The following is a 26,995-nucleotide window of genomic DNA, read 5'->3' on the forward strand; positions in this document are numbered from 1 at the left end:
TCAGCCCATAGGGTGAGAGCAGGCGAGAGCCACACAATGGGAGAGATAGGGAGAGAGCAGGTGAGAGGCATACAGTGGAAGAGATAGGGAGAGAGCAGGTGAGAGGCATACAGTGGAAGAGATAGGGAGAGAGCAGGTGAGAGGCATGCAGTGGGAGAGATAGGGAGAGAGCAGGTGAGAGGCATGCAGTGGGAGAGATAGGGAGAGAGCAGGTGAGAGGCATACAGTGGGAGAGATAGGGAGAGAGCAGGTGAGAGGCATACAGTGGGAGAGATAGGGAGAGAGCAGGTGAGAGGCATACAGTGGGAGAGATAGGGAGAGAGCAGGTGAGAGGCACACGGGGAGAGATAGGGAGAGAGCAGGTGAGAGGCACAGTGGGAGAGATAGGGAGAGAGCAGGTGAGAGGCACAGTGGGAGAGATAGGGAGAGAGCAGGTGAGAGGCACAGTGGGAGAGATAGGGAGAGAGCAGGTGAGAGGCATACAGTGGGAGAGATAGGGAGAGAGCAGGTGAGAGGCATACAGTGGGAGAGATAGGGAAAGAGCAGGTGAGAGGCACACAGTGGGAGAGATAGGGAGAGAGCAGGTGAGAGGCACACATGGAGAGATAGGGAGAGAGCAGGTGAGAGGCACACAGTGGAAGAAATAGGGAGAGAGCATGTGAGACGCACACAGGGGGAGAGACAGGGAGAGAGCAGGTGAGAGGCATACAGGGGGAGAGATAGGGAGAGAGCAGGTGAGAGGCACACAGGGGGAGAGATAGGGAGAGAGCAGGTGAGAGGCACACAGGGGGAGAGATAGGGAGAGAGCAGGTGAGAGGCACACAGGGGGAGAGATAGGGAGAGAGCAGGTGAGAGGCACACAGGGGGAGAGATAGGGAGAGAGCAGGTGAGAGGCACACAGGGGGAGAGATAGGGAGAGAGCAGGTGAGAGGCATACAGGGGGAGAGATAGGGAGAGAGCAGGTGAGAGGCATACAGGGGGAGAGATAGGGAGAGAGCAGGTGAGAGGCATACAGTGGAAGAGATAGGGAGAGAGCAGGTGAAAGGCATACAGTGGGAGAGATAGGGAGAGAGCAGGTGAGAGGCACACATGGAGAGATAGGGAGAGAGCAGGTGAGAGGCATACAGTGGGAGAGATAGGGAGAGAGCAGGTGAGAGGCACACATGGAGAGATAGGGAGAGAGCAGGTGAGAGGCACACAGTGGAAGAGATAGGGAGAGAGCAGGTGAGAGGCACACAGGGGGAGAGATAGGGAGAGAGCAAGTGAGAGGCATACAGGGGGAGAGATAGGGAGAGAGCAGGTGAGAGGCATACAGTGGAAGAGATAGGGAGAGAGCAGGTGAGAGGCATACAGTGGGAGAGATAGGGAGAGAGCAGGTGAGAGGCACACAGTGGGAGAGATAGGGAGAGAGCAGGTGAGAGGCATACAGTGGGAGAGATAGGGAGAGAGCAGGTGAGAGGCACACAGTGGAAGAAATAGGGAGAGAGCATGTGAGACGCACACAGGGGGAGAGACAGGGAGAGAGCAGGTGAGAGGCACACAGTGGGAGAGATAGGGAGAGAGCAGGTGAGAGGCACACAGGGGGAGAGATAGGGAGAGAGCAGGTGAGAGGCACACAGGGGGTGAGACAGGGAGAGAGCAGGTGAGAGGCACACAGGGGGTGAGACAGGGAGAGAGCAGGTGAGAGGCACACAGGGGGAGAGACAGGGAGAGAGCAGGTGAGAGGCGCACGGTGGAGAGGTGGAGAGACAGGGAGAGAGCAGGTGAGAGGCACACAGTGGGAGAGATAGGGAGAGAGCAGGTGAGAGGCACACAGGGGGAGAGATAGGGAGAGAGCAGGTGAGAGGCACACAGGGGGTGAGACAGGGAGAGAGCAGGTGAGAGGCACACAGTGGAAGAAATAGGGAGAGAGCAGGTGAGACGCACACAGGGGGAGAGACAGGGAGAGAGCAGGTGAGAGGCACACAGTGGGAGAGATAGGGAGAGAGCAGGTGAGAGGCACACAGGGGGAGAGATAGGGAGAGAGCAGGTGAGAGGCACACGGGGTGAGACAGGGAGAGAGCAGGTGGTGAGAGGCACACAGGGGGTGAGACAGGGAGAGAGCAGGTGAGAGGCACACAGGGGGTGAGACAGGGAGAGAGCAGGTGAGAGGCACACAGGGGGTGAGACAGGGAGAGAGCAGGTGAGAGGCACACAGGGGGAGAGACAGGGAGAGAGCAGGTGAGAGGCGCACGGTGGAGAGGTGGAGAGACAGGGAGAGAGCAGGTGAGAGGCACACAGTGGGAGAGATTGGGAGAGATAGGGAGAGAGCAGGTGAGAGGCACATAGGGGGAGAGATAGGGAGAGAGCAGGTGAGAGGCACACAGGGGGAGAGATAGGGATGTATGCAGTACAGATGTCACTAAAATCCTGCACCACATGGTAGCGGCAAAAAAGTCACAATTCCCTGAGCCAAAAAAGAGTGGTGTCACTGTTGCAGGGGGCTAGCATCCCATCCCCCTATGGTGCACCTTCAGTTCTTACCCTGATAAAGTGGAGATGTCCTGAGTGCACCCTCCTCTCATCAGTGGTGCTGTTGTACTCCAGCGTCACCCAGATCACTAGGGTGGTGGACGCTACAGTGGGGTAGGAGATGGTCCTGGTGGGGGGGTCCTCCATAATGGTCCTTTTTCCGGTGTGTGGAGGAACACAAACCGGTATGGTCCAGCACTGCCTGCTGGAGAATGTGGCTTCCGGGTTTGCGGTACCATAGTAACCCGCCTGGCGGGGCGGGGGAAGGCGTTAGCAGGTGCATGGACGTGAGCTCCGCGGCGGCCACTGTATGCAGAACAGCTGAGCAGCCGCAGAGAAATGGAGTGCAGGCAGCAAAATGCTGCTGTGCACTCCATAAAATATGGTGTCTGTGTATGCGCTGCGTTGCCCCCCCTCCCTATAATCCTGCCTCACCGCTTCCATCTCCCCAACCAGGGCAGGGAGCGTGTGCCGGGATCTTAATGGGACTTCTCAGTGAGCCGGCAACTAGCAAATCAGGCTTTCGCAAATCATAGAGAATGGTGAAGGCAGCGGCGGCGGGCGCTCTCCACAGTGTGGCACTCTACGCGGCTGCGTAGCCAGCGTAATGGTCGGGCCAGCCCTGACTATATATTATTTCTCTCTTCTTCACGCAAAGTAAATATACTAGATTATTACAAAGAGATAATATATATACTTCAGTGTTCTTCCCAGAATTTTTTCCAGCCGGATGGCATCAAAAAGTAGCCGGTTGGGGGTCTTCGCAATAATAAAGTGTTTAAATCCTGACCTAATACTTAATATTATACGTAATACTGCACAATTAGTTTGTCACAGACACAATTACTGCCCTGCCATAGAATGCTAAGCTGCTCCCAAATAATGCCCCCACTAGTTGGCACCACAGAATGCTAAGCAGCTCCCAGAATAGATAATGCCCCCACAGAATGCTAAGTAGCTCCCAGATAATGCCCCCACTAGTTGGCACCACAGAATGCTAAGCAGCTCACAGAATAGATAATGCCTCTACGGAATGCTAAGCAGCTCCCAGTTGCTGCCCTAACTTTCTGGCACCATATAGTTTTTTTTGTTTTTGTTTTTTTTAACGGGCTCCCAGAGTATACAACACAGAACAGAGAGACACTGAAAGTGTGTTCACTGCTTCTCAGTCAGGCGACTGTTCCCACCTAAACAGCGTGCCCTTGCTTTTATTCAGGGGGGAGAGAATGCAACCTTCATCCTGCACTGTGATAGGCCACGCGTCCGCTCTGTCGCCCACAACACTGACCTTGCAGCGAAAGGAGTCCGTCCCCTGACACCCGGCACTCTCACCAATTAGACCTTGTTGCAGGTGGACACTGATTCCGGACGGAGCGCCCAACAGGAAGATCATGCGACACGGACGTCGGCGTAGCTCGGCCGTATCACAGTCATACGATCTTCCCATCGGGCGTTCCGTCTGGAATCAGCATCCGCCTGCAACAAGGTCTAATTAGTGAGAGTGCTGGGTGTCAGGAGACTTCAAGTCCGTAAGTGGCGGGTGTCATGGCGTCTCTTGCCGGACGGACTGCCCAAAACTAAGCCTGGGGAGAACATTGTACTTAAAAATAACAGGGGAAAGCGCTTAAGTGTAGTATGTACATTTAGTTAAGGAAAATAGGCTTTTCCAATCTTCTAAACCCAGGTATCCATAAATGTTGGTCATTGGGAGTATAACCTACAATAAACATATAAATGCACTATGGTGCAATGCCATAAAACAATGTCAATTTTTTTACTCAAAAGGGGAAGGACCCCAACTAGAATATGCTCTCAATATAGAACAATATATGCTACTAAAAACAATATAGGTTCATCTAAATCCACCTCCTCATCTGGAAAGATCTCCAAAATTGCTCACCTATATCACCATTAGGATCACCACATTACAGAATGGACCCGAAGCCCCAAAAAGCGCATAAAGAACTGGTAAAAGTCTCCAAATGTTAGAAACACAGTGGGAGGCCACCCAACATTTTGGGTAACCAAACTTTATTTGTTCATGTTGTGTGGTTGTCCTGATTTGTGTGTTTGGAAGGTATTCTCCTGGGCATGCAGTAGATGAAGATGCCTACACAGTGTTCAATTAAAAATAGTTTTGTACACTGGAAAGAATACTCACAACTGTTGTAGTTATTAGCTTATTTCCCTGCTCAACAACGATATCATCTTTACACCAAGATCTTGGCTAACCACTAATGGGGTGGTACCAGATCTGAGAGACCTCACTAGAAGGACAGTTGATCTCATCCAAATTATTAATAACAACAAAACCCCAAAATTGTTGAGCACTGCTGCAGCTCTCCTCTTTAGGGACTAAGAGCAATTTCAATGGTTTGTGTCAATGGGCATCCATTATATAAACTCGCACCCTCCTGAGTTAAAGTCGTGCTTTTAGACACACAAACTCAGCGCGCGCAGTAGTTTGCATGGGTTTAGCTGCTTTGTGCATTTGGATGCGACATGCGTAATAAGTGATGTGAACACTCACCACTTGCACCCATTGGCAAAATAAGTGGATATCGTCCTCTGTCCCATATCCATCATTTTCCAGGTTTGTGTTCCGTCCATAACCTTTCGCCCCCTACACCCCATACCCCTATTCCGTCCCACCAATCTCTTTCACTGTTTGTTTGATTACATATTTCCCTCTGTTCTCCACTACAAAAAACAGGCCTTGTGTATTTACTCTCTACTGATATAGCACCATTTGTACTTATTGCTTGATACTTACACACCATTTTATTTTGTTACGTAATGACCAATATCTGAACATACTAATGTTAACCCACAACTACAATGACACCCCCCTTTACATGGAAGCATCTTGTGCCACACACTCACTGGTGTATGACATGCCGTTATCAGCACAAGTAAAAATGCATATAAAACCCAAAAGCAAATTCAAAACGAGTTTGATCCTTTTCTATCTAAATCTCTGAGTAATCTTTTCCTAGAAAGCACCACGCTGCACACCGCCAAAGAAGAGGCAGAAATAATTAATTCATCTCTTGGGTTCAGGTTGAAATCCAGATTATGCTCCAAGGACTAAAATCTGCGGGTATGGGTCAACACAGCTTAGGTCAACAGCCATTAGATCGACCACTGAAGGTCGACATGGGCATTAGGTCGACATATACTAGGTCGACAGCTGAAAAGGTCGACATAAGTTTTTGGACTTTTTGGGGTGTCGTTTCTTTGTAAAGTGACGGGGAACCCCAATTAGTGCACTGTGTTCGCTCGCCATGCTTCGGGCAAGGTGCCGGGTGATCGTAGTCCACGTGGATCGTCAGGTATGGAAAAATAAAAAAAATAAGAATTTACTCACCGGTAATTCTATTTCTCGTAGTCCGTAGTGGATGCTGGGGACTCCGTAAGGACCATGGGAATAGCGGGCTCCGCAGGAGACTGGGCACTCTAAAGAAAGATTTAGTACTATCTGGTGTGCACTGGCTCCTCCCTCTATGCCCCTCCTCCAGACCTCAGTTAAGGAAACTGTGCCCGGAAGAGCAGACATGACAAGGAAAAGGATTTTGGAATTCAGGGTAAGACTCATACCAGCCACACCAATCACACCGTATAACTTGTGATAAACTTACCCAGTTAACAGTATGAACAAACAACAGAGCATCAACCAATGGATGCCAACATAACATAACCCTTTATTAAGCAATAACTATATACACGTATTGCAGAAAGTCCGCACTTGGGACGGGCGCCCAGCATCCACTACGGACTACGAGAAATAGAATTACCGGTGAGTAAATTCTTATTTTCTCTAACGTCCTAGTGGATGCTGGGGACTCCGTAAGGACCATGGGGATTATACCAAAGCTCCCAAACGGGCGGGAGAGTGCGGATGACTCTGCAGCACCGAATGGGCAAACACCAGGTCCTCCTCAGCCAGGGTATCAAACTTGCAGAACTTTGCAAATGTGTTTGAACCCGACCAAGTAGCAGCTCGGCAAAGCTGTAATGCCGAGACCCCTCGAGCAGCCGCCCAAGAAGAGCCCACCTTCCTTGTGGAATGGGCTTTTACTGATTTTGGATGCGGCAATCCAGCCGCAGAATGAGCCTGCTGAATCGTGTTACAGATCCAGCCAGCAATGGTTTGCTTTGAAGCAGGAGCACCCAGCTTGTTGGATGCATACAGGATAAACAGCGAGTCAGTCTTCCTGACTCCAGCCGTCCTGGCAACATAGATCTTCAAAGCCCTGACTACAACAAGCAACTTGGAATCCTCCAAGTCACGAGTAGCCGCAGGCACCACAATGGGTTTGTTCAGATGAAAAGATGACACCACCTTTGGCAGAAACTGCGGACGAGTTCGCAATTCTGCCCTGTCCATATGGAAAACCAGATAGGGGCTTTTACATGACAAAGCCGCCAATTCTGACACACGCCTAGCTGAGGCTAGGGCCAACAGCATGACCACTTTCCACGTGAGATACTTCAGCTCCACCGTCTTAAGTGGCTCAAACCAGTGGGATTTCAGGAAAGCCAATACCACGTTAAGATCCCAAGGCGCCACTGGTGGCACAAGAGGAGGCTGAATATGCAGCACTCCCTTAACAAACGTCTGAACCTCAGGCAGTGAAGCAAGTTCTTTTTGAAAGAAAATGGATAGGGCCGAAATCTGGACCTTTATGGACCCTAATTTTAGGCCCATAGTCACACCCGACTGTTGGAAGTGCAGGAATCGACCCAGTTGGAATTCCTCTGTAGGGGCCTTTACGGTGATAATGTTTTGCTGTCACGTCCTTCCTAGCCTTTATCAGCGTAGGAATAACTGCTTCCGGAATGCCCTTTTCTGCTAGGATCCGGTGTTCAACCGCCATGCCGTCAAACGCAGCCGCGGTAAGTCTTGGAACAGACAGGGCCCTTGTTGTAACAGGTCCTGTCTGAGAGGCAGAGGCCACGGGTCCTCTGTGAGCATTTCTTGCAATTCCGGGTACCAAGTCCTTCTTGGCCAATCCAGAACAATGAGTATTGTTCTCACTCCTCTTTTTCTTACAAATCTCAGCACCTTTGGTACGAGAGGAAGAGGAGGAAACACATAGACCGACTGGAACACCCACGGTGTTACTAGTGCGTCCACAGCTATCGCCTGAGGGTCCCTTGACCTGGCGCAATATCTTTTTAGCTTTTTGTTGAGACGGGACGCCATCATGTCCACCTGTGGCAGTTCCCATCGATTTGCAATCTGCGTGAAGACTTCTTGATGAAGTCCCCACTCTCCCGGGTGGAGGTCGTGTCTGCTGAGGAAGTCTGCTTCCCAGTTGTCCACTCCCGGAATGAACACTGCTGACAGTGCTAGTACGTGATTCTCCGCCCACCGAAGAATCCTGGTGGCTTCTGCCATTGCCACCCTGCTTCTTGTGCCGCCCTGGCGGTTTACATGGGCCACTGCCGTGATGTTGTCTGACTGAATCAGCACTGGTTGGCTTCGAAGCAGAGGCTCCGCTTGACTCAGGGCGTTGCATTTGGCCCTTAGTTCCAGGATATTGATGTGCAGACAAGTCTCCTGACTTGACCACAACCCTTGGAAGTTTCTTCCTTGAGTGACTGCCCCCCACCCTCGGAGGCTTGCATCCGTGGTCACCAGGACCCAGTCCTGTATGCCGAATCTGCGGCCCTCGAGGAGGTGAGCACCTTGTAGCCACCACAGAAGAGACACCCTGGCCCTGGGGGACAGGGTGATCATCCGATGCATCTGAAGATGTGATCCGGACCACTTGTCCAGCAGATCCCACTGAAAGATCCTCGCATGGAACCTGCCGAAGGGAATGGCTTCGTATGACGCCACCATCTTTCCCAGGACTCGCGTGCAGCAATGCACCGACACCTGTTTTGGCTTTAGGAGGTCTCTGACCAGAGTCACGAGCTCCTGAGCCTTCTCCTCCGGGAGAAACACCTTCTTCTGGTCTGTGTCCAGAATCATGCCCAGGAAGGGCAGACGCGTCGCAGGAATCAGCTGAGACTTTGGAATGTTCAGAATCCAGCCGTGCTGACACAACACTTCCTGAGAGTGTGCTATGCTGATCAGCAACTGCTCCCTGGACCTCGCCTTTATGAGGAGATCGTCCAAGTATGGGATAATTGTAACCCCTTGCTTCCGAAGGAGCACCATCATTTCCACCATCACCTTGGTAAAAACTCTCGGTGCCGTGGACAGGCCAAACGGCAACGTCTGGAATTGGTAATGACAGTCCCGTACCACAAACCTGAGGTACTCCTATGAGACGGATAAATGGGGACATGCAAGTAAGCAATCTTGATGTCCAGAGACACCATAAAATCCCCTTCCTCCAGGCTTGCAATGACCGCTCTGAGCGATTCCATTTTGAACTTGAATTTCTTCAGATAAATGTTCAGGGATTTTAAATTTAAAATGGGTCTGACCGAACCGTCCGGTTTCGGTACCACAAACATAGTGGAATAGTAGCCCTTTCCCCGTTGAAGGGGGGGGGACCTCTACCACCACTTTCTGGAGAAAAAGTGTGTGAATTGCCTCCACCACTATCTCCCTTTCCATGGGGGAAGTTGGTAAGGCCGATTTTAGGTAACGGTGAGGGGGCATCACCTCGAATTCCAGCTTGTATCCCTGAGCCACAATTTGTATAGCCCAAGGATCCACCTGTGAGCGAACCCACTGGTGGCTGAAATGTCGGAGACGCGCCCCCACAGCTCCTGGCTCCGCCTGTGGAGCCCCAGCGTCATGTGGTGGATTTAGTGGAAGCCGGGGAAGACTTTTGTTCCTGGGAACTAGCTGCATGGTGCAGCTTTTTTCCTCTACCCCTGCCTCTGGCAAGAAAGGACGCACCTCTGACCTTCTTGCTCCTCTGAGAACGAAAGGACTGCATTTGGTAATACGGTGCTTTCTTAGGTTGTGGAGGGACATAAGGCAAGAAATTTGACTTCCCAGCCGTAGCTGTGGAAACTAGGTCCGAGAGACCGTCCCCAAACAATTCCTCACCCTTATAAGGTAAAACCTCCATGTGTTTTTTAGAGTCGGTATCCCCTGTCCATTGCCGAGTCCATAAGACCCTTCTGGCAGAAATGGACATTGCGTTAACTCTAGAGCCCAGCAGGCAAATGTCCCTCTGGGCATCCCGCATATATAGGACCGCGTCCTTGATATGTGCCAGGGTCAGTAGAACAGTGTCCCTGTCCAGGGTATCTAACTCCTCAGACAGAGAATCCGTCCATGCAGCTACCGCACTACACATCCAGGCCGAAGCAATTGCTGGCCTCAGCAGTGTGCCAGAATGTGTATAAACAGACTTCAGGATAGCTTCCTGCTTTCTATCCGCAGGATCCTTTGGGGCGGCCGTATCCGGAGACGGCAGGGCCACCTTCTTAGACAAGCGTGTCAACGCCTTGTCTACCCTAGGGGAGGATTCCCAGCGTAACCTGTCCGTTGGCGGGAAAGGATACGCCATAAGTAATCTCTTGGAAACTATCACCTTCCTGTCAGGGGAATCCCACGCTTTTTCACATAATTCATTTAATTCATGTGAAGGGGGAAAAGTCACTTCATGCTTTTTCTCCCCATACATATAAATCCTCTTGTCAAGGACAGGATTTTCCTCAGAAATGTGTAATACATCCTTCATAGCTACAATCATGTAGCGGATGGCTTTAGTCATTTTAGGCTGCAACTTTGCCTCATCGTCATCGACACTGGAGTCAGATTCCGTGTCGACATCTGTGTCAACTATCTGGGATAGTGTGCGCTTTTGAGACCCTGACGGCCTCTGCGCTGTAGGACCCTGAGGACAAAGTAATTAAAGCTTCGAAACGTTGTTTCTATTCAACCTGCCTATGTGCTTCTGTATTACCGGAGTGCCGCCGACTGCATGCTATATATAATATTTAATATATATATATATATATATATATATATATATATATATATATATATATATATATATATATAATTACTTTATATATTTTTTACATGGTTTTTAAAGTCACCTAAAAGTACCCCAAAAGCATCTTTTTCCTACTTTTTTTGCGTTTTTTTGTTTTTCGTATGAAAGTAAATGAAAAAAAAGTTTGTTTATACTTTTTTTTTTTTTTTAAATGCACAAATCAGCCATTTAACACCGTTTAAAATAGTCTAGTGTTTTTTTCTTTTGGCCACTAAAATCATTTTGTAGGATTCTGTTAAAGGAATTGTCACTTTTCTGGGGTCCAGGAAGGTCTCCCCAGTTTTTCATTCACTTCTCCCACATCCCATATGGCTGACAATTTGCAATGGGAGGTGCCGTTTCTCTGACCATGACCTCCTATGCCTGCGGCTTGTGAGAATACAGTAGTTTGCACCAACGCGTGAGCGACAATCCCATAATACGCTCACTGAACAGACTATATTTTTGTACACTACTAGCCACCTCCCAGTCACCACCCAGGAACGCCGACCACTCTTCCTCCACATTGCCAATACCCTCTGACCCGATTGCAATAGCACCTTTGTGCGTGTGTGTGATGCATGCACCGTAGGGGTTATCACAATTTTTCAGTTGCAAATATTCGCTCAACTACATAAACACGCTGTTTAGCATCAGGCCATTGGTTATAATTAACTTCTTACTAATGAATGGATCTGACTTTATTTAGTGTAGTATGATAACATTGGCAGGTCACACACACCATGAATACTAGGTCAATATTACAAATTAGGTAGAAATGAACACATGCGGAGAACCACTGCATAACATTATTTACATATAGGTGTTCTAATGGAACGCAACTTAGCCGAGCTGGAACACATCTACAAATGAATGTGTTATTAGTGACCTGGATACAAAAATAGCGTTAAATAACGGGTCTATTTCCAAGGTTTAAAAAAAAAAAGCAATTTCTCCTGCTTTCTGGCCAGAGAAAGGGCTTTTCTCAGCTTCTCTTAATTTAAGGCTATAACTTCTTTTGCATCACTTACCTCTGGCCCCTTAGACCCAGGGTTGTATTATCCATAAGACTGACGAGGCTGAAGCCTAGGGGCCCCAAAGGGAATAGGGACAAGGTTTTGAAACATAGAAACATAGAATTTGTCGGCAGATAAGAACCACTTGGCCCATCTAGTCTGCCCCTTTTTTTTTTTTTTTTTATATTATTTTTATCTCTAACCTTATTTGATCCTTATTTCTTTGTAAGGATATCCTTATGTCTATCCCATGCATGTTTAAATTGCTCTACTGTCTTAGCCTCTACCACCTCTGATGGGAGGCTATTCCACTTGTCCACTACCCTTTCTGTGAAATAATTTTTCCGCAAATTTCCCCTGAACCTCCCCCCCTCCAGTCTCAGTGCATGTCCTCGTGTCCTATTGCTTCTCTTCATTTGGAGAATGTTTCCCTCCTGGACTTTGTTAAAACCCTTGATATATTTGAAAGTTTCTATCATGTCCCCCCTTTCCCTTCTCTGCTCCAAGCTATACATAGAGATTTCTTAGTCTTTCTGGGTATGTTTTGTGATGTAGGCCATGCACCATTTTAGTTGGTTTTTTTTGTTTTTTGCAGAGGTACTGTTACCTGCGCCCCAGGACTGCAATGGGTAAAGGCACTTTGCGCTCTAAGCAGTAGCAAGGCACTTTTGTAGTTGGCCAAGGTTTGTTTAGAGACAACAATGCTATTTCAAAATAGAAAAGAAAGGAAGAACAATTGCACTGTGAGAATAGAGGTCAGCAGACTTTTTTCAATGGTACCGGACTCCATGTGAATACTCAAAAGTGTAAAGGATGGCATAAGCTCTGCTTCCAAAACAGGTCCGATACCCTAAGGACCCGGCCATGGGTTAATACAGCCCTCTATGGGGACTAAAGGCCCATACACATTAGACGATGTCACTCTGTGAGCGACATCGTCTAATGTTTCCCCCTCCCGGGCCGGCTGGTCGGCGGCCGACTGTACACACTGAGCGATATGACCGCTCATATCGCTCAGTGACGTCACGCCTCCGCCAGCCCTGCATGCAGGTCGTGGACGACAGTCCAGATCCTGCATGCATGCCCTACCGACAGCGACGATCGTTGCCGACCCGCGGGGCCGCACATCGGTCGGCAGCATACACACTTGACGACAAACTGAGCGACGTCACTCAGGGAGGGGGAAAATGAGCGACGTTGCTCACTTTATTGTTAAGTGTGTATGGACCTTTAGGCTTAACACCATTTAGCAATCGACAATATTTTTGCCTTGTACTGTAACCTTTTGCTGCTGATATTAGGAGTGAAAATCCTCGCAGAGGTGCAGGGATTGGTAAATTATAGCTCAATTCTAATCTGTATCACTGCGATAAACTCCAATTTAGATTGCTAGCAAGAACCGCTAACTCCGGACATTAATACATGTTTGCTGTTATTTCCATTTGTTGAAAGAAGAATAAAAAAAAAAAAAAAACAGAACCAAGTACACATAAAAAGTACACATGCACACAAATACATAACTCATACATAATGTTTACTATTTCATTTATATACATTTGAATTGTTAATGATTTGTAATCTTATATATACACAGTGGATAGATAGATAGATAGATAGATAGATAGATAGATAGATAGATAGATAGATAGATAGATAGATAGATAGATAGATAAAAAGGAGATTGACTCACTGAGTAGCACGAACCCACACACTGAGTTATATAGTGGAAGTAGCACGGTCCCCCAGCAGCAAAGAGTATATCAGGAGATGCATAATGTGCTGCGCTATATAAGAAACTGTAAATAAATCGATAATTTCACTGGGGCACTGACATGATATGAGGAGGGGAATGGAGGCAGCAGGAAGCCACAGACTGAGAGTTGTATGGTGGGAAAAGCAGGGTCCCTTGGGGGACCAAAAAGGGGTCCGACCACTACACAAAGTGGATCAGGGAAGCAAGATATGCCTATATACTAGATCTCCAACAAAAGTAAATTAACGAACAACTATAATTCAAATTTACCATCCTCATCCCGTAGCGAAGCACCGGTATTCAGCTAGTAAGTTTAGAACAACTGAAAATAATGACTAACATGCCAAAAGACTACAACGTTGTATACAACCTGCAGCTTCTTGCCTGCGCCCAACACAAAATCAGTCTCATCCCCACAACATTATTAACAAAACAAAAGTAACTAAAAGTAAAAATATAGTGATAACATTGCAGCACCATGCACCATACTAATATCACCGCAAGAGTTCTGTTTCCTGCACAAGCAGCTCTAACCATGGGTGTGTCAGTAGTGGTGTACACAGCTGAACGATATTGGGGGGATTTAGAGGTACCCAATCTGTAGACATTGAAACCATGCTGTACTAAAATGGGTGAGACAACATGCAACAAAGTACTGCATTATCTTGCATTCAGCTCACATAGTAGTCAACTCTGTTTTTTACATTGTATTTTAGAGCTAGGCCAGAGGTTCCCAAACTGTGTGCCGTGGCTCCCTGGGGTGCTTCGGGACACTTGCAGGGGGTGCCCTGGGTTGGTGGTCCAGGACCAATCCAAATTATTCATGGTCAATATAATAGGCAAAACTAGTGCTGGTGGCTGCCAGTCATAAATTATGTGGCCAAACAGAAGCAAATCTTGTCCCTCACCACACGGGTCTGGGACTCCAGGTCGATAACAAAAAGGTCGACACACCTTAGATCGACGCCAATTGGTCGACACACCTTATGTCGACATGGACAAAAGGTCGACAGGAACAATGTCGACATGGAAAAAGGCCGACGTGAGTTGTTTATGTTTTTTTGGTGTCGTTTTCTTCGTAGAGTGACCGGGAACCCCAATTAGTGCACCGCGTGGGCATGGTGCCTTCGCTTGGCACAGATTACCGTTCCAATCGTAGTCCACGTGGATCGTTAAGTATGAAAAGGTTCCAAAAAAGAAAAAGAAAATTGAAAAAAATCATGTCGACCTTTTTCCATGTCGACCTTGTTCCTGTCGACCTTTTGTCCATGTCGACCTAAGGTGTGTCGACCAATTGGCGTCAACCTAAGGTGTGTCGACCTTTTTGTTGTCGACCTGGAGTCCGGATACCCACCACACAACTGACCCTAAGGATGACATATAAACACGATCTACTTAATGTAATATTTCTTTCTAAATTTATCAATAAGAAATTTTTGGCTTAGGGATGGCGTGAAAAAAATTCTGATATTCTAGGGCGCCGTGATTCAAAAAAGTTTGGAAACCACTGAGTTAGGCACTTGGAAAAAAATGACGTTTTTTTTCCCAAGTGCAGATCTTGTACCTAGTAGCTAGATATGTTCCTAGCTATAAATTAGCCACAATGAACGAAATGTTGGGAATGGATCCCAATGGTTCATGGAAGAGACACAGAAGACTGGATTATTGTTCACAGCTTGCATACATTGCAGGGAAAGGGTCAGGGGGCAGCACAAAGTGTATAATAGTAACATAGATTTGTCTAAACCCTGTACAAAAACCTAATTAAAATAAGGGGCAATATTCTATACAGTAAATATATTACAGGTTGAGTATCCCATATCCAAATATTCCGAAATACGGAATATTCCGAAATACGGACTTTTTTGAGTGAGACTGAGATAGTGAAATCTTTGTTTTATGATGGGTCAATGTACACAAACTTTGTTTAATACTCAAAGTTATTAAAAATATTTTATTAAATGACCTTCAGGCTGTGTGCATAAGGTGTATATGAAACATAAATTAATTGTGCGAATGTACACACACTTTGTTTAATGCACAAAGTTATAAAAAATATTGGCTAAAATTACCTTCAGGCTGTGTGTATAAGGTGTATATGTAACATAAATGTATTCTGTGCTTAGATTTAGGTCCCATCACCATAATATCTCATTATGGTATGCAATTATTCCAAAATACGGAAAAATCCGATATCCAAAGTTCCTCTGGTACCAAGCATTTTGGATAAGGGATACTCAACCTGTAATAGTTATCTTATATAGAGCTATCACTTATGCTGGCCACACACACTGTGATAGAACAAGTAATAGTGGGGCAGATGTAATAAACTGGAGAAGGCATAAGGAAGTGATAAACCAGTGATATGTGCAAGGTGATAAAGGCACCAGCCAATCAGATCCTAACTGTTCATTTACATATTGGAGCAGATTGGCTGGTGCCTTTATCACCTTGCACATATCACTGGTTTATCACTTCCTTATGCCTTCTCCAGGTTAATACATCTGCCCCACAGTGTATTGTGCAATTATCCCAACATCACACCAACAGTCCCCACTGATGGCAGAAGAGGCCGAAGGGCTCCCGAACATACCTACTGTATATTGAGGCCATTGTGGACATCAGTTCCATAAGCAGACATTTTGGTGCCATGGGCCAAAAAACAAATTGGTACCCCCGATACACAATATGCAAGATAGAGCTCCTGATACACATTATGCCAGGTGGAGCACACATTATGCAAGGTAGAGCCCCTGATAGACATTATGCCAGTTAGAGTACACATTATGCCAAGTAGAGCCCCTGATACACATTATGCCAAGTAGAGCCCACATAAAGCCAGGTTGAACCCCAGATACACATTATGCCAGGTAGAGCCCACATAAAGCCAGGTTGAACCCCTGATACACATTATGCCAGGTAGAGCCCACATAAAGCCAGGTTGAACCCCTGATACACATTATGCCAGGTAGAGCCCACATTATGCCAAGTAGAGACCCTGATACACATTATGCCAGTTAGAGCCCACGATATGCCAGGTAGAGCCCCTGATACACATTATGTCAGTCAGAGGCAGCATTATACCAGGTAGAGCCCCTGATACACATTATGCCAGTTAGAGCCTACATTAAGCCAGGTAGAGCCTTTGATACACATTATGCCAGGTCGAGCTCACATTATGCCAGGTAAGAGTACCTGCTACACATTATGCCAGGTAGAGCCAGTTAGAGCTCCTGATACACATTATGCAAGATAGAGCCCCTGATACATATGATGCCAGTTAGAGCACACATTATGCCAGGTACAGCCCGATACACACTATGCCAGGTAGAGAGAGGTGTGTGTGTGTGTGTGTGTGTGTGCGTGTGCGTGTGTGTGTGTGTGTGTGTGTGTGTGTGTGTGTCCATGTATGTGTGTTCGCCCCTTCACCCGCGAACACACACCTCTACAGTGCAGAAGACGCTTCAAAAGAGACGCACAGAGAGGGAAGCTAGGAGGAACAGAGCATCCAGACAACAAGCTGCATCCCTGCCCGGCTACCAATCTGTTGAACACTCTAACAAGTAACCGGGTGCAGCAGCTACAGTACATACCACGGCCACACAATACTAGTGCGGCGTGGACCTGCCGGTGTTTCCGCCAGTTCTGAGCCCACAGTGCATATGCGCTGTGTGCCAGGCACTACTGGCACACATCTAGTTATGACCCTGGTGGACATGACCAGTCTTATAAGGTCATTTTTCTTACAATGAATAGTAGGCTCCATGCATGTGTGCGCAGCACAGTGGACTATTCCCAGTCATCACTTGCATACCAGAAGCATTTCATGTGATAGCTGGCTAATTGCAATGACATGCAGCACTTAAGGTGGGTACACACATCGTGCCCGGCATAAACACTTGCCGATACCTGCAGCGTTGAACAGCGGCTGGTGAGGGGGGAACAGGGTCCATGCTGCAGTCGGCAGCATGGCATCACTAACGACAGCCCCAGTTCTTCTTGCATGTTCAAAAGACCTGGGGCTGTCGCTCGCAACCCGTGGGTGCGCGCATCGTCATGGTTCATACACATGGGGGGTCATTCAGAGTTGTTCGTTCGCTAGCAGTTTTTAGCAGCCACGCAAAAGCTATGCCGCCGCCCACTGGGAGTGTATTTTAGCTTAGCAGAAGTGCGAACGATTGTAACGCAGAGCAGCTACAATATAATTTTGTGCAGTTTCAGAGTAGCTCCAAACCTACTCAGCGCTTGCGATCACTTCAGGCCATTCAGTTCCGGATTTGACGTCACAAACACGCCCTGCGTTCGCCCAGCCACGCCTGCGTTTTTCCTGGCACACCTGCGTTTTTCCTAACACTCCCTGAAAACGGTCAGTTGACACCCAGAAACGCCCACTTCATGTCAATCACTCTGCGGCAGCCAGTGCGACTGAAAAGCATCGCTAGACCCTGTGTGAAACTACATTGTTCGTTGTAATAGTACATCGCGCGTACACATGCGCAGAAGTGCCGTTTTTTAGCCTCATCACTGCACAGTGAACGAATGCAGCTAGCGAACAACTCGAAATTACCTCCATGGAACGATTTGAACAATTGGTCGTTCCTATCGATCGGGAATGCCCACATCGTTTGTCAAATCTATCCGTGTGTATGCACCTTTAGGGACAGGACAGAACAGGGGGGTTGATAGTGCTGTGCACATACATCATTTTCATGTTTTCATATTATCTCGATAAACTGTCTGCAGTAGAAGTCTTCAGAAACATTATGCCACACGTAAGTGACAGAGCAACCAGCAGCATCAGAAACTATGTTTGACTCATCCTTACAGACTGTAAATTTGCCAAGATAGTAAACATAAAGTCATATATGACTACAGGGGAATAATGGAGCTTACAGCTCAATACAAAGACATATTAGCATATGCAAGGTACAATAGATCTCTCTCTATCTATCTATCACACACACAGATATACTGAACTTTCCTTGGAGGATGAGGGGGCAGCCCAGGTCCTAGCTGTCAGCCATTACCTGGTTAGAAGGAAAAGTTCTGGGCTATGGGACACAGCTGTGTAACAAGCACTGCACACTATGGGACACAACTGTGTGGTCAGCACTGCACACTATGGGACACAGCTTGGGACACATGCACAGTAGCTATAGTAGTGACCCCAGCAGGGGAGCCTGCGAGTCCCACTCGCTCCTTACCCAGGCGGGTGCTGTTGACCTTACTGACTCTCCGGCTGTTCTCCTGCAGGATCTGCTCCTGGGACTTGCTCGGGGACGGCTGCCTGCCCAGACACTGGCACTGCATGCTGCCGCTGGCATGGACCTCTCTCCGCGGCCTCACTAAGGCATCACCCCCCTGACCTGCACCGCGGTCCCCCCGATCACTACTGCTGCTGCCCAGAGCCGGGGGGTGGCGGGGATCCCGGCGGAGAGGAGGCAGGAGGGGTGTGGGCAGCAATGGGAGGAGGAGACGGGGAGGGAGCACCGCAAGGAGGAAGCGCAGAAGAAAGTGATTGCTTTGGGGGATAATAACTCCGGACATAAACCTGCAGTGGGGTAGATAAAAGGAGAAGTGTGCGGTGTAATAGCCGGGATATGGCATGGTGCTAATCTGCGGTACTGTTATTCAGCGTGATCATTGAGTGGCCGCGGGCACGCAGTAGCGCCTGTTCCCTCACATAGGGGTGCTGTGCAGTGTGTACAGTGTCATACACAACCAAACTTCAGGGTGTGATATAGTATTGCCGGGGCTATGACAGGACTCTACTATGACAGGACCAGGCTTCTGTTGTACTGCAACCAATGCCTCTCCCCACATCTCTCTGAGACCCTAATAGTAACATTACATATCTATGCCCCCCTCCCCCTCCACTGTATGATTAGGGGCAGATGTAACTATACAATATGTTGTTGTTGTTGTTATTATTATTGTGATGCTGATAATAACAATAGTAGCTAAATCAATACAGTATACATGTTTTTTCCTGTCAGAGAAACGGTATGCAGTTATATTCCAGACTGTCAGGATCTCAGCGGTCGAAATCCCTACTGTAGTAATCCCGACCACCGGCCAGAAACCCTTCTTGGGTGGTGGTCCACGCCACCACCCGATGGGGAATAGAACCTTGTGGAGACCTAACGTCGCCACCGGGCCCAAAGCGTGGACAGCGCAGTAAGCCCGCGAGGGCACACGCTGCTCTCGATGTTGGGATTCCGACGCCGGAAGTTCGACAGCCGGAATCCCATCAGTCGGAATTTCATACTAATCCCAGTGAAACCTATCTTCCCACTTTTACACTACACACACAACCAGTACAGCATGTTTTGCTGTAAACACCTTACTTCTCATATGTGACTATTTCTCTGTGCCATACTGTACCTATATCAGACCCTCCAACATGACCCGCCCCACTAGGTACAAAAAGCTCTGTTTCTGGACTTCCCTCTTAATTTATGATTTCCATCACCTGTGTTGAACTAGTTAAATGATAAGAAAGCTGTTTCTTCACAGGTGATAGCAATAATAAATTAAGAGGGAAGTTCAGAAACAGAGCATTTTGTACCTAGTGGGGCGGGTCATGTTGGAGGGTATGCTATATTACATACAGTATCTATACGGATGTATTTTGGACAAAGTAACACATGAAGGTGGCAGGAGTGACAGGTAATTTAGTTAAAATACTAATTAGCTTTAAAATTGAGACAATTATTATTTAAAAATAAGATTTTACTTACCGATAAATCTATTTCTCGGAGTCCGTAGTGGATGCTGGGGTTCCTGAAAGGACCATGGGGAATAGCGGCTCCGCAGGAGACAGGGCACAAAAAGTAAAGCTTTTTCCGATCAGGTGGTGTGCACTGGCTCCTCCCCCCATGACCCCCCTCCAGACTCCAGTTAGGTACTGTGCCCGGACGAGCGTACACAATAAGGGAGGATTTTGAATCCCGGGTAAGACTCATACCAGCCACACCAATCACACCGTACAACTTGTGATCTAAACCCAGTTAACAGTATGATAACAGCGGAGCCTCTGAAAGATGGCTTCCTTCAACAATAACCCGAATTAGTTAACAATAACTATGTACAATTTATGCAGATAATCCGCACTTGGGATGGGCGCCCAGCATCCACTACGGACTCCGAGAAATAGATTTATCGGTAAGTAAAATCTTATTTTCTCTATCGTCCTAGTGGATGCTGGGGTTCCTGAAAGGACCATGGGGATTATACCAAAGCTCCCAAACGGGCGGGAGAGTGCGGATGACTCTGCAGCACCGAATGAGAGAACTCCAGGTCCTCCTTAGCCAGAGTATCAAATTTGTAAAATTTTACAAACGTGTTCTCCCCTGACCACGTAGCTGCTCGGCAAAGTTGTAATGCCGAGACCCCTCGGGCAGCCGCCCAAGATGAGCCCACCTTCCTTGTGGAGTGGGCCTTTACAGATTTAGGCTGTGGCAGGCCTGCCACAGAATGTGCAAGTTGGATTGTGCTACAGATCCAACGAGCAATCGTCTGCTTAGACGCAGGAGCACCCATCTTGTTGGGTGCATACAATATAAACAACGAGTCAGATTTTCTGACTCCAGCTGTCCTTGCAATATATATTTTTAATGCTCTGACAACGTCCAGTAACTTGGAGTCCTCCAAGTCACTTGTAGCCGCAGGCACTACAATAGGCTGGTTCAGATGAAATGCTGACACCACCTTAGGGAGAAAATGCGGACGAGTCCGCAGTTCTGCCCTGTCCGAATGGAAAATCAGATATGGGCTTTTGTAAGATAAAGCTGCCAATTCTGACACTCTCCTGGCAGAAGCCAGGGCTAGAAGCATGTCACTTTCCATGTGAGATATTTCAAATCCACCTTTTTTAGTGGTTCAAACCAATGAGATTTTAGGAAGTCCCAAACCACATTGAGATCCCACGGTGCCACTGGAGGCACCACAGGAGGCTGTATATGCAGCACTCCCTTAACAAAGGTCTGGACTTCAGGGACTGAAGCCAATTCTTTTTGAAAGAAAATCGACAGGGCCGAAATTTGAACCTTAATAGATCCCAATTTGAGACCCATTGACAATCCTGATTGCAGGAAATGTAGGAATCGACCCAGTTGAAATTCCTCCGTCGGAGCACTCCGATCTTCGCACCACGCAACATATTTTCGCCAAATTCGGTGATAATGTTGCACGGTTACTTCTTTCCTTGCTTTAATCAAAGTAGGAATGACTTCTTCCGGCATGCCTTTTTCCTTTAGGATCCGGCGTTCAACCGCCATGCCGTCAAACGCAGCCGCGGTAAGTCTTGAAACAGACAGGGACCCTGCTGAAGCAAGTCCCTCCTTAGATGTAGAGGCCACGGATCTTCCGTGATCATCTCTTGAAGTTCCGGGTACCAAGTCCTTCTTGGCCAATCCGGAACCACTAGTATCGTTCTTACGCCTCTTTGCCGTATAATTCTTAATACTTTTGGTATGAGAGGCAGAGGAGGAAACACATACACCGACTGGTACACCCAAGGCGTTACCAGCGCGTCCACAGCTATTGCCTGCGGATCTCTTGACCTGGCGCAATACCTGTCCAGTTTTTTGTTGAGGCGAGACGCCATCATGTCCACCATTGGTCTTTCCCAACGGGTTACCAGCATGTGGAAGACTTCTGGATGAAGTCCCCACTCTCCCGGGTGAAGATCGTGTCTGCTGAGGAAGTCTGCTTCCCAGTTGTCCACTCCCGGGATGAACACTGCTGACAGTGCTATCACATGATTCTCTGCCCAGCGAAGAATCCTTGCAGCTTCTGCCATTGCACTCCTGCTTCTTGTGCCGCCCTGTCTGTTCACATGGGCGACTGCCGTGATGTTGTCCGACTGGATCAACACCGGTTTTCCCTGAAGCAGAGGTTCTGCCTGGCTTAGAGCATTGTATATTGCTCTTAGTTCCAGAATGTTTATGTGAAGAGACGTTTCCAGGCTCGTCCATACTCCCTGGAAGTTTCTTCCTTGTGTGACTGCTCCCCAGCCTCTCAGGCTGGCGTCCGTGGTCACCAGGATCCAATCCTGTATGCCGAATCTGCGGCCCTCCAATAGATGAGCACTCTGCAACCACCACAGAAGAGACACCCTTGTCCTTGGAGACAGGGTTATCCGCAGGTGCATCTGAAGATGCGACCCTGACCATTTGTTCAACAGATCCCTTTGGAAAATTCTTGCGTGGAATCTGCCGAATGGAATTGCTTCGTAAGAAGCCACCATTTTTCCCAGGACTCTTGTGCATTGATGTACAGACACCTTTCCTGGTTTTAGGAGGTTCCTGACAAGCTCGGATAACTCCTTGGCTTTTTCCTCCGGGAGAAAAACCTTTTTCTGAACCGTGTCCAGAATCATCCCTAGGAACAGCAGACGAGTTGTCGGCATTAACTGGGATTTTGGAATATTCAGAATCCACCCGTGCTGTTTTAGCACTTCTTGAGACAGTGCTAATCCCATCTCTAGCTGTTCTCTGGACCTCGCCCTTATTAGGAGATCGTCCAAGTATGGGATAATTAATACGCCTTTTCTTCGAAGAAGAATCATCATCTCGGCCATTACCTTTGTAAAGATCCGAGGTGCCGTGGACAATCCGAACGGCAGCGTCTGAAACTGATAGTGACAGTTTTGTACAACGAACCTGAGGTACCCCTGGTGTGAGGGGTAAATTGGAACGTGGAGATACGCATCCTTGATGTCCAAGGATACCATAAAGTCCCCCTCTTCCAGGTTCGCTATCACTGCTCTGAGTGACTCCATTTTGAACTTGAACTTCTTTATGTACAGGTTCAAGGACTTCAGATTTAGAATAGGCCTTACCGAGCCATCCGGCTTCGGTACCACAAAAAGAGTGGAATAATACCCCTTCCCTTGTTGCAGAAGAGGTACCTTGACTATCACCTGCTGAGAGTACAGCTTGTGAATGGCTTCCAAAACCGTCTCCCTTTCGGAGGGGGACGTTGGTAAAGCAGACTTCAGGAAACGGCGAGGTGGATCTGTCTCTAATTCCAACCTGTATCCCTGAGATATTATCTGCAGGATCCAGGGATCTACTTGCGAGTGAGCCCACTGCGCGCTGTAATTTTTGAGACGACCCCCCACCGTCCCCGAGTCCGCTTGAGAAGCCCCAGCGTCATGCTGAGGCTTTTGTAGAAGCCGGGGAGGGCTTCTGATCCTGGGAAGGAGCTGCGTGTTGCTGTCTCTTCCCTCGACCTTTGCCTCGTGGCAGATATGAATAGCCCTTTGCTCTCTTATTTTTAAAGGAACGAAAGGGCTGCGGTTGAAAAGTCGGTGCCTTTTTCTGTTGGGGAGTGACTTGAGGTAGAAAGGTGGATTTCCCGGCTGTAGCCGTGGCCACCAAATCTGATAGACCGACTCCAAATAACTCCTCCCCTTTATACGGCAAAACTTCCATATGCCGTTTTGAATCCGCATCGCCTGTCCACTGTCGCGTCCATAAAGCTCTTCTGGCCGAAATGGACATAGCACTTACCCGTGATGCCAGTGTGCATATATCCCTCTGTGCATCACGCATATAAAGAAATGCATCCTTTATTTGTTCTAACGACAGTAAAATATTGTCCCTGTCCAGGGTATCAATATTTTCAATCAGGGATTCTGACCAAACTACCCCCGCACTGCCCATCCAGGCAGTCGCTACAGCTGGTCGTAGTATAACACCTGCATGTGTGTATATACTTTTTTGGATATTTTCCATCCTCCTATCTGATGGATCTTTAAGTGCGGCCGTCTCAGGAGAGGGTAACGCCACTTGTTTAGATAAGCGTGTTAGCGCCTTGTCCACCCTAGGAGGTGTTTCCCAGCGCTCCCTAACCTCTGGCGGGAAAGGGTATAATGCCAATAATTTCTTTGAAATTATCAGCTTTTTATCAGGGGCAACCCACGCTTCATTACACACGTCATTTAGTTCTTCTGATTCAGGAAAAACTATAGGTAGTTTTTTCATACCCCACATAATACCCTGTTTAGTGGTACCTGTAGTATCAGCTAAATGTAACGCCTCCTTCATTGCCAAAATCATATAACGTGTGGCCCTACTGGAAAATACGGTTGATTCGTCACCGTCACCACTGGAGTCATCGCCTGTGTCTGGGTCTGTGTCGACCGACTGAGGCAAAGGGCGTTTCACAGCCCCTGACGGTGTTTGAGTCGCCTGGACAGGCACTAATTGATTGTCCGGCCGTCTCATGTCGTCAAACGACTGCTTTAGCGTGTTGACACTATCCCGTAGTTCCATAAATAAAGGCATCCATTCTGGTGTCGACTCCCTAGGGGGTGACATCCTCATATTTGGCAATTGCTCCGCCTCCACACCAATATCGTCCTCATACATGTCGACACACACGTACCGACACACAGCAGACACACAGGGAATGCTCCTAACGAAGACAGGACCCACTAGCCCTTTGGGGAGACAGAGGGAGAGTTTGCCAGCACACACCAAAAGCGCTATATATATATCAGGGATAGCCTTATAATAAGTGCTCCCTTATAGCTGCTTTGTTATATCAAAATATCGCCATAAATGTGCCCCCCCCTCTCTGTTTTACCCTGTTTCTGTAGTGCAGTGCAGGGGAGAGACTTGGGAGCCGTCCTGACCAGCGGAGCTGTGAGAGGAAATGGCGCCGTGTGCTGAGGAGATAGGCCCCGCCCCTTTTCCGGCGGGCTCGTCTCCCGCTATTTAGAAAAATTAGGCAGGGGTTAAATATCTCCATATAGCCTCTAGGGCTATATGTGAGGTATTTTTAGCCTTTATAGGTACTCATTTGCCTCCCAGGGCGCCCCCCTCCCAGCGCCCTGCACCCTCAGTGACTGCCGTGTGAAGTGTGCTGAGAGGAAAATGGCGCACAGCTGCAGTGCTGTGCGCTACCTTTAGAAGACTGCAGGAGTCTTCAGCCGCCGATTCTGGACCTCTTCTGATTTCAGCATCTGCAAGGGGGCCGGCGGCGTGGCTCCGGTGACCATCCAGGCTGTACCTGTGATCGTCCCTCTGGAGCTTGATGTCCAGTAGCCAAGAAACCAATCCATCCTGCACGCAGGTGAGTTGACTCCTTCTCCCCTCAGTCCCTCGCTGCAGTGATCCTGTTGCCAGCAGGAATCACTGTAAAATAAAAAACCTAGCTAAACTTTCTCTAAGCAGCTCTTTAGGAGAGCCACCTAGATTGCACCCTTCTCGGCCGGGCACAAAAATCTAACTGGAGTCTGGAGGGGGGTCATGGGGGGAGGAGCCAGTGCACACCACCTGATCGGAAAAAGCTTTACTTTTTGTGCCCTGTCTCCTGCGGAGCCGCTATTCCCCATGGTCCTTTCAGGAACCCCAGCATCCACTAGGACGATAGAGAAACATTATTTTACAAAATCCTAACATTGTTTTGCAAAACATTTAATGCTTTTATGGCGTTCTGTCTGAGTCATGGCCCTCTATCATAAGTGCAGATGATAGTGTGACATCACACAGCTGCTTTTGCACAATTAATGGAGTTAGGGTTAAATATCTGAACAGTAAGAATGGCCATTAAATATAAGCAGTGTCGCCGCCATTGCTAGGTAACCATTCAATGGATCGATTGTTGATGGTAATATATACATTAGTCTGCATATGCACAGAGGAGTTCTGCTGCAGACAGTCCTTCCCGGTGTCTGCAGCAGTGTGGACATTGGAGGAGCCATCGGAAGCTAGCGTGCAATGGTGCCAAGGGGGTGGTCTTCAGTTTGCCGGCTGTCGGGGTCCCAGCGCACAGTATACAGGCGCCGAGATCCCGACAGCCGGCATACCGACACCGTTTTTCCCTCTTGGGGGTCCACGATCCCCCTGGAGGGAGAATAGATAGCTAGCGCGCCACCGTACCCGCAGCGTGGTGAGCCTGCAAGGGGCTCATTTGCGCTCACCACGCTGTCGGTATGCCGTCGGTCGGGATTTCAGCGCCAGTATGCTGTGCGTCGGGACCCCGACAGCCAGCATACCATACTACACCTGTGCCAAGGACATAGCTACCATAGGTGCAGGGAGTGCAGCTGCAATGGGTTCCAGAGCTGAGAAGGGCCCACCTTCCCTGACAAAGTCACGCATGTTATGTACATGTTTCATTATTTGGAGGTACAGGTACCCTGCAATATATCTAGTTACGCCCCTGGACCTGCTTACTTATTATAATGTGGTATAAAATTAACTGGAGGGCACTATAGTTTGGCATAATATAAACGGGCACTGTAATGTGACACAATATGAACTAAGGGCACTGTATGTCCTAATGTGAATTGGGGGTATTGTGTGACATAATGTGTACTGGCAGCCCTACAATGTGACATAATGTGAACTAGGGCACTACTAAATGCCCCTTCAAAATGCTGCTATGAGGCCCACAAAGTTCTGGCTATGCCCCTTAATGGTGGCATTGATTGTAAAAAGCATTTCCATAGAATCAGAAACACTGATGACTGCCAAGCATCGGTTATCCTTACTGCAGGGAATGCAGAAGCTGTAAGGGGAAGGTTGCATGAACTGAGCGCATTCCAATCTTAGTGCAAATTAATTTTGCAGAACAGGATTATTTAAATGAGATTAAAGCGCTGTTTCATTCTTGTACTCTCTACCTTGTCTGAAATCCTAGAGGTCAGGTAACATGCCTATACTTGCAAACAGTAAAGGTTTAAAAGAATTAATAGGATGGTCCTAAAATGTTAGTATGGTGGATTCTTGTTTGGGTCTACCATTCCC

General features: G+C 48.0%; 1 protein-coding gene across 4 annotated transcripts in view; it reads right to left on the reverse strand.

Annotated features, from left to right (window-relative positions):
- PLCD1 (phospholipase C delta 1) overlaps window positions 1-26,995 on the reverse strand; it is a 324,945-nt gene that overhangs the window by 200,081 nt on the left and 97,869 nt on the right. For 2 of the 4 annotated variants that reach the window (XM_063921789.1, XM_063921793.1), the window contains exon 1: window positions 18,437-19,120. The exons of the other annotated variants lie outside the window; for them this stretch is intronic. In XM_063921789.1, coding sequence (XP_063777859.1) covers window positions 18,437-18,839 — 403 coding nt within the window. In that variant the 5' untranslated portion in view covers window positions 18,840-19,120. Of the gene's footprint in view, window positions 1-18,436; window positions 19,121-26,995 lie in introns of those variants that run through there. 4 annotated transcript variants of the gene reach the window in all.

Source organism: Pseudophryne corroboree, chromosome 5 (assembly GCF_028390025.1).
Source record: "Pseudophryne corroboree isolate aPseCor3 chromosome 5, aPseCor3.hap2, whole genome shotgun sequence".
NCBI lineage: Eukaryota > Metazoa > Chordata > Amphibia > Anura > Myobatrachidae > Pseudophryne > Pseudophryne corroboree.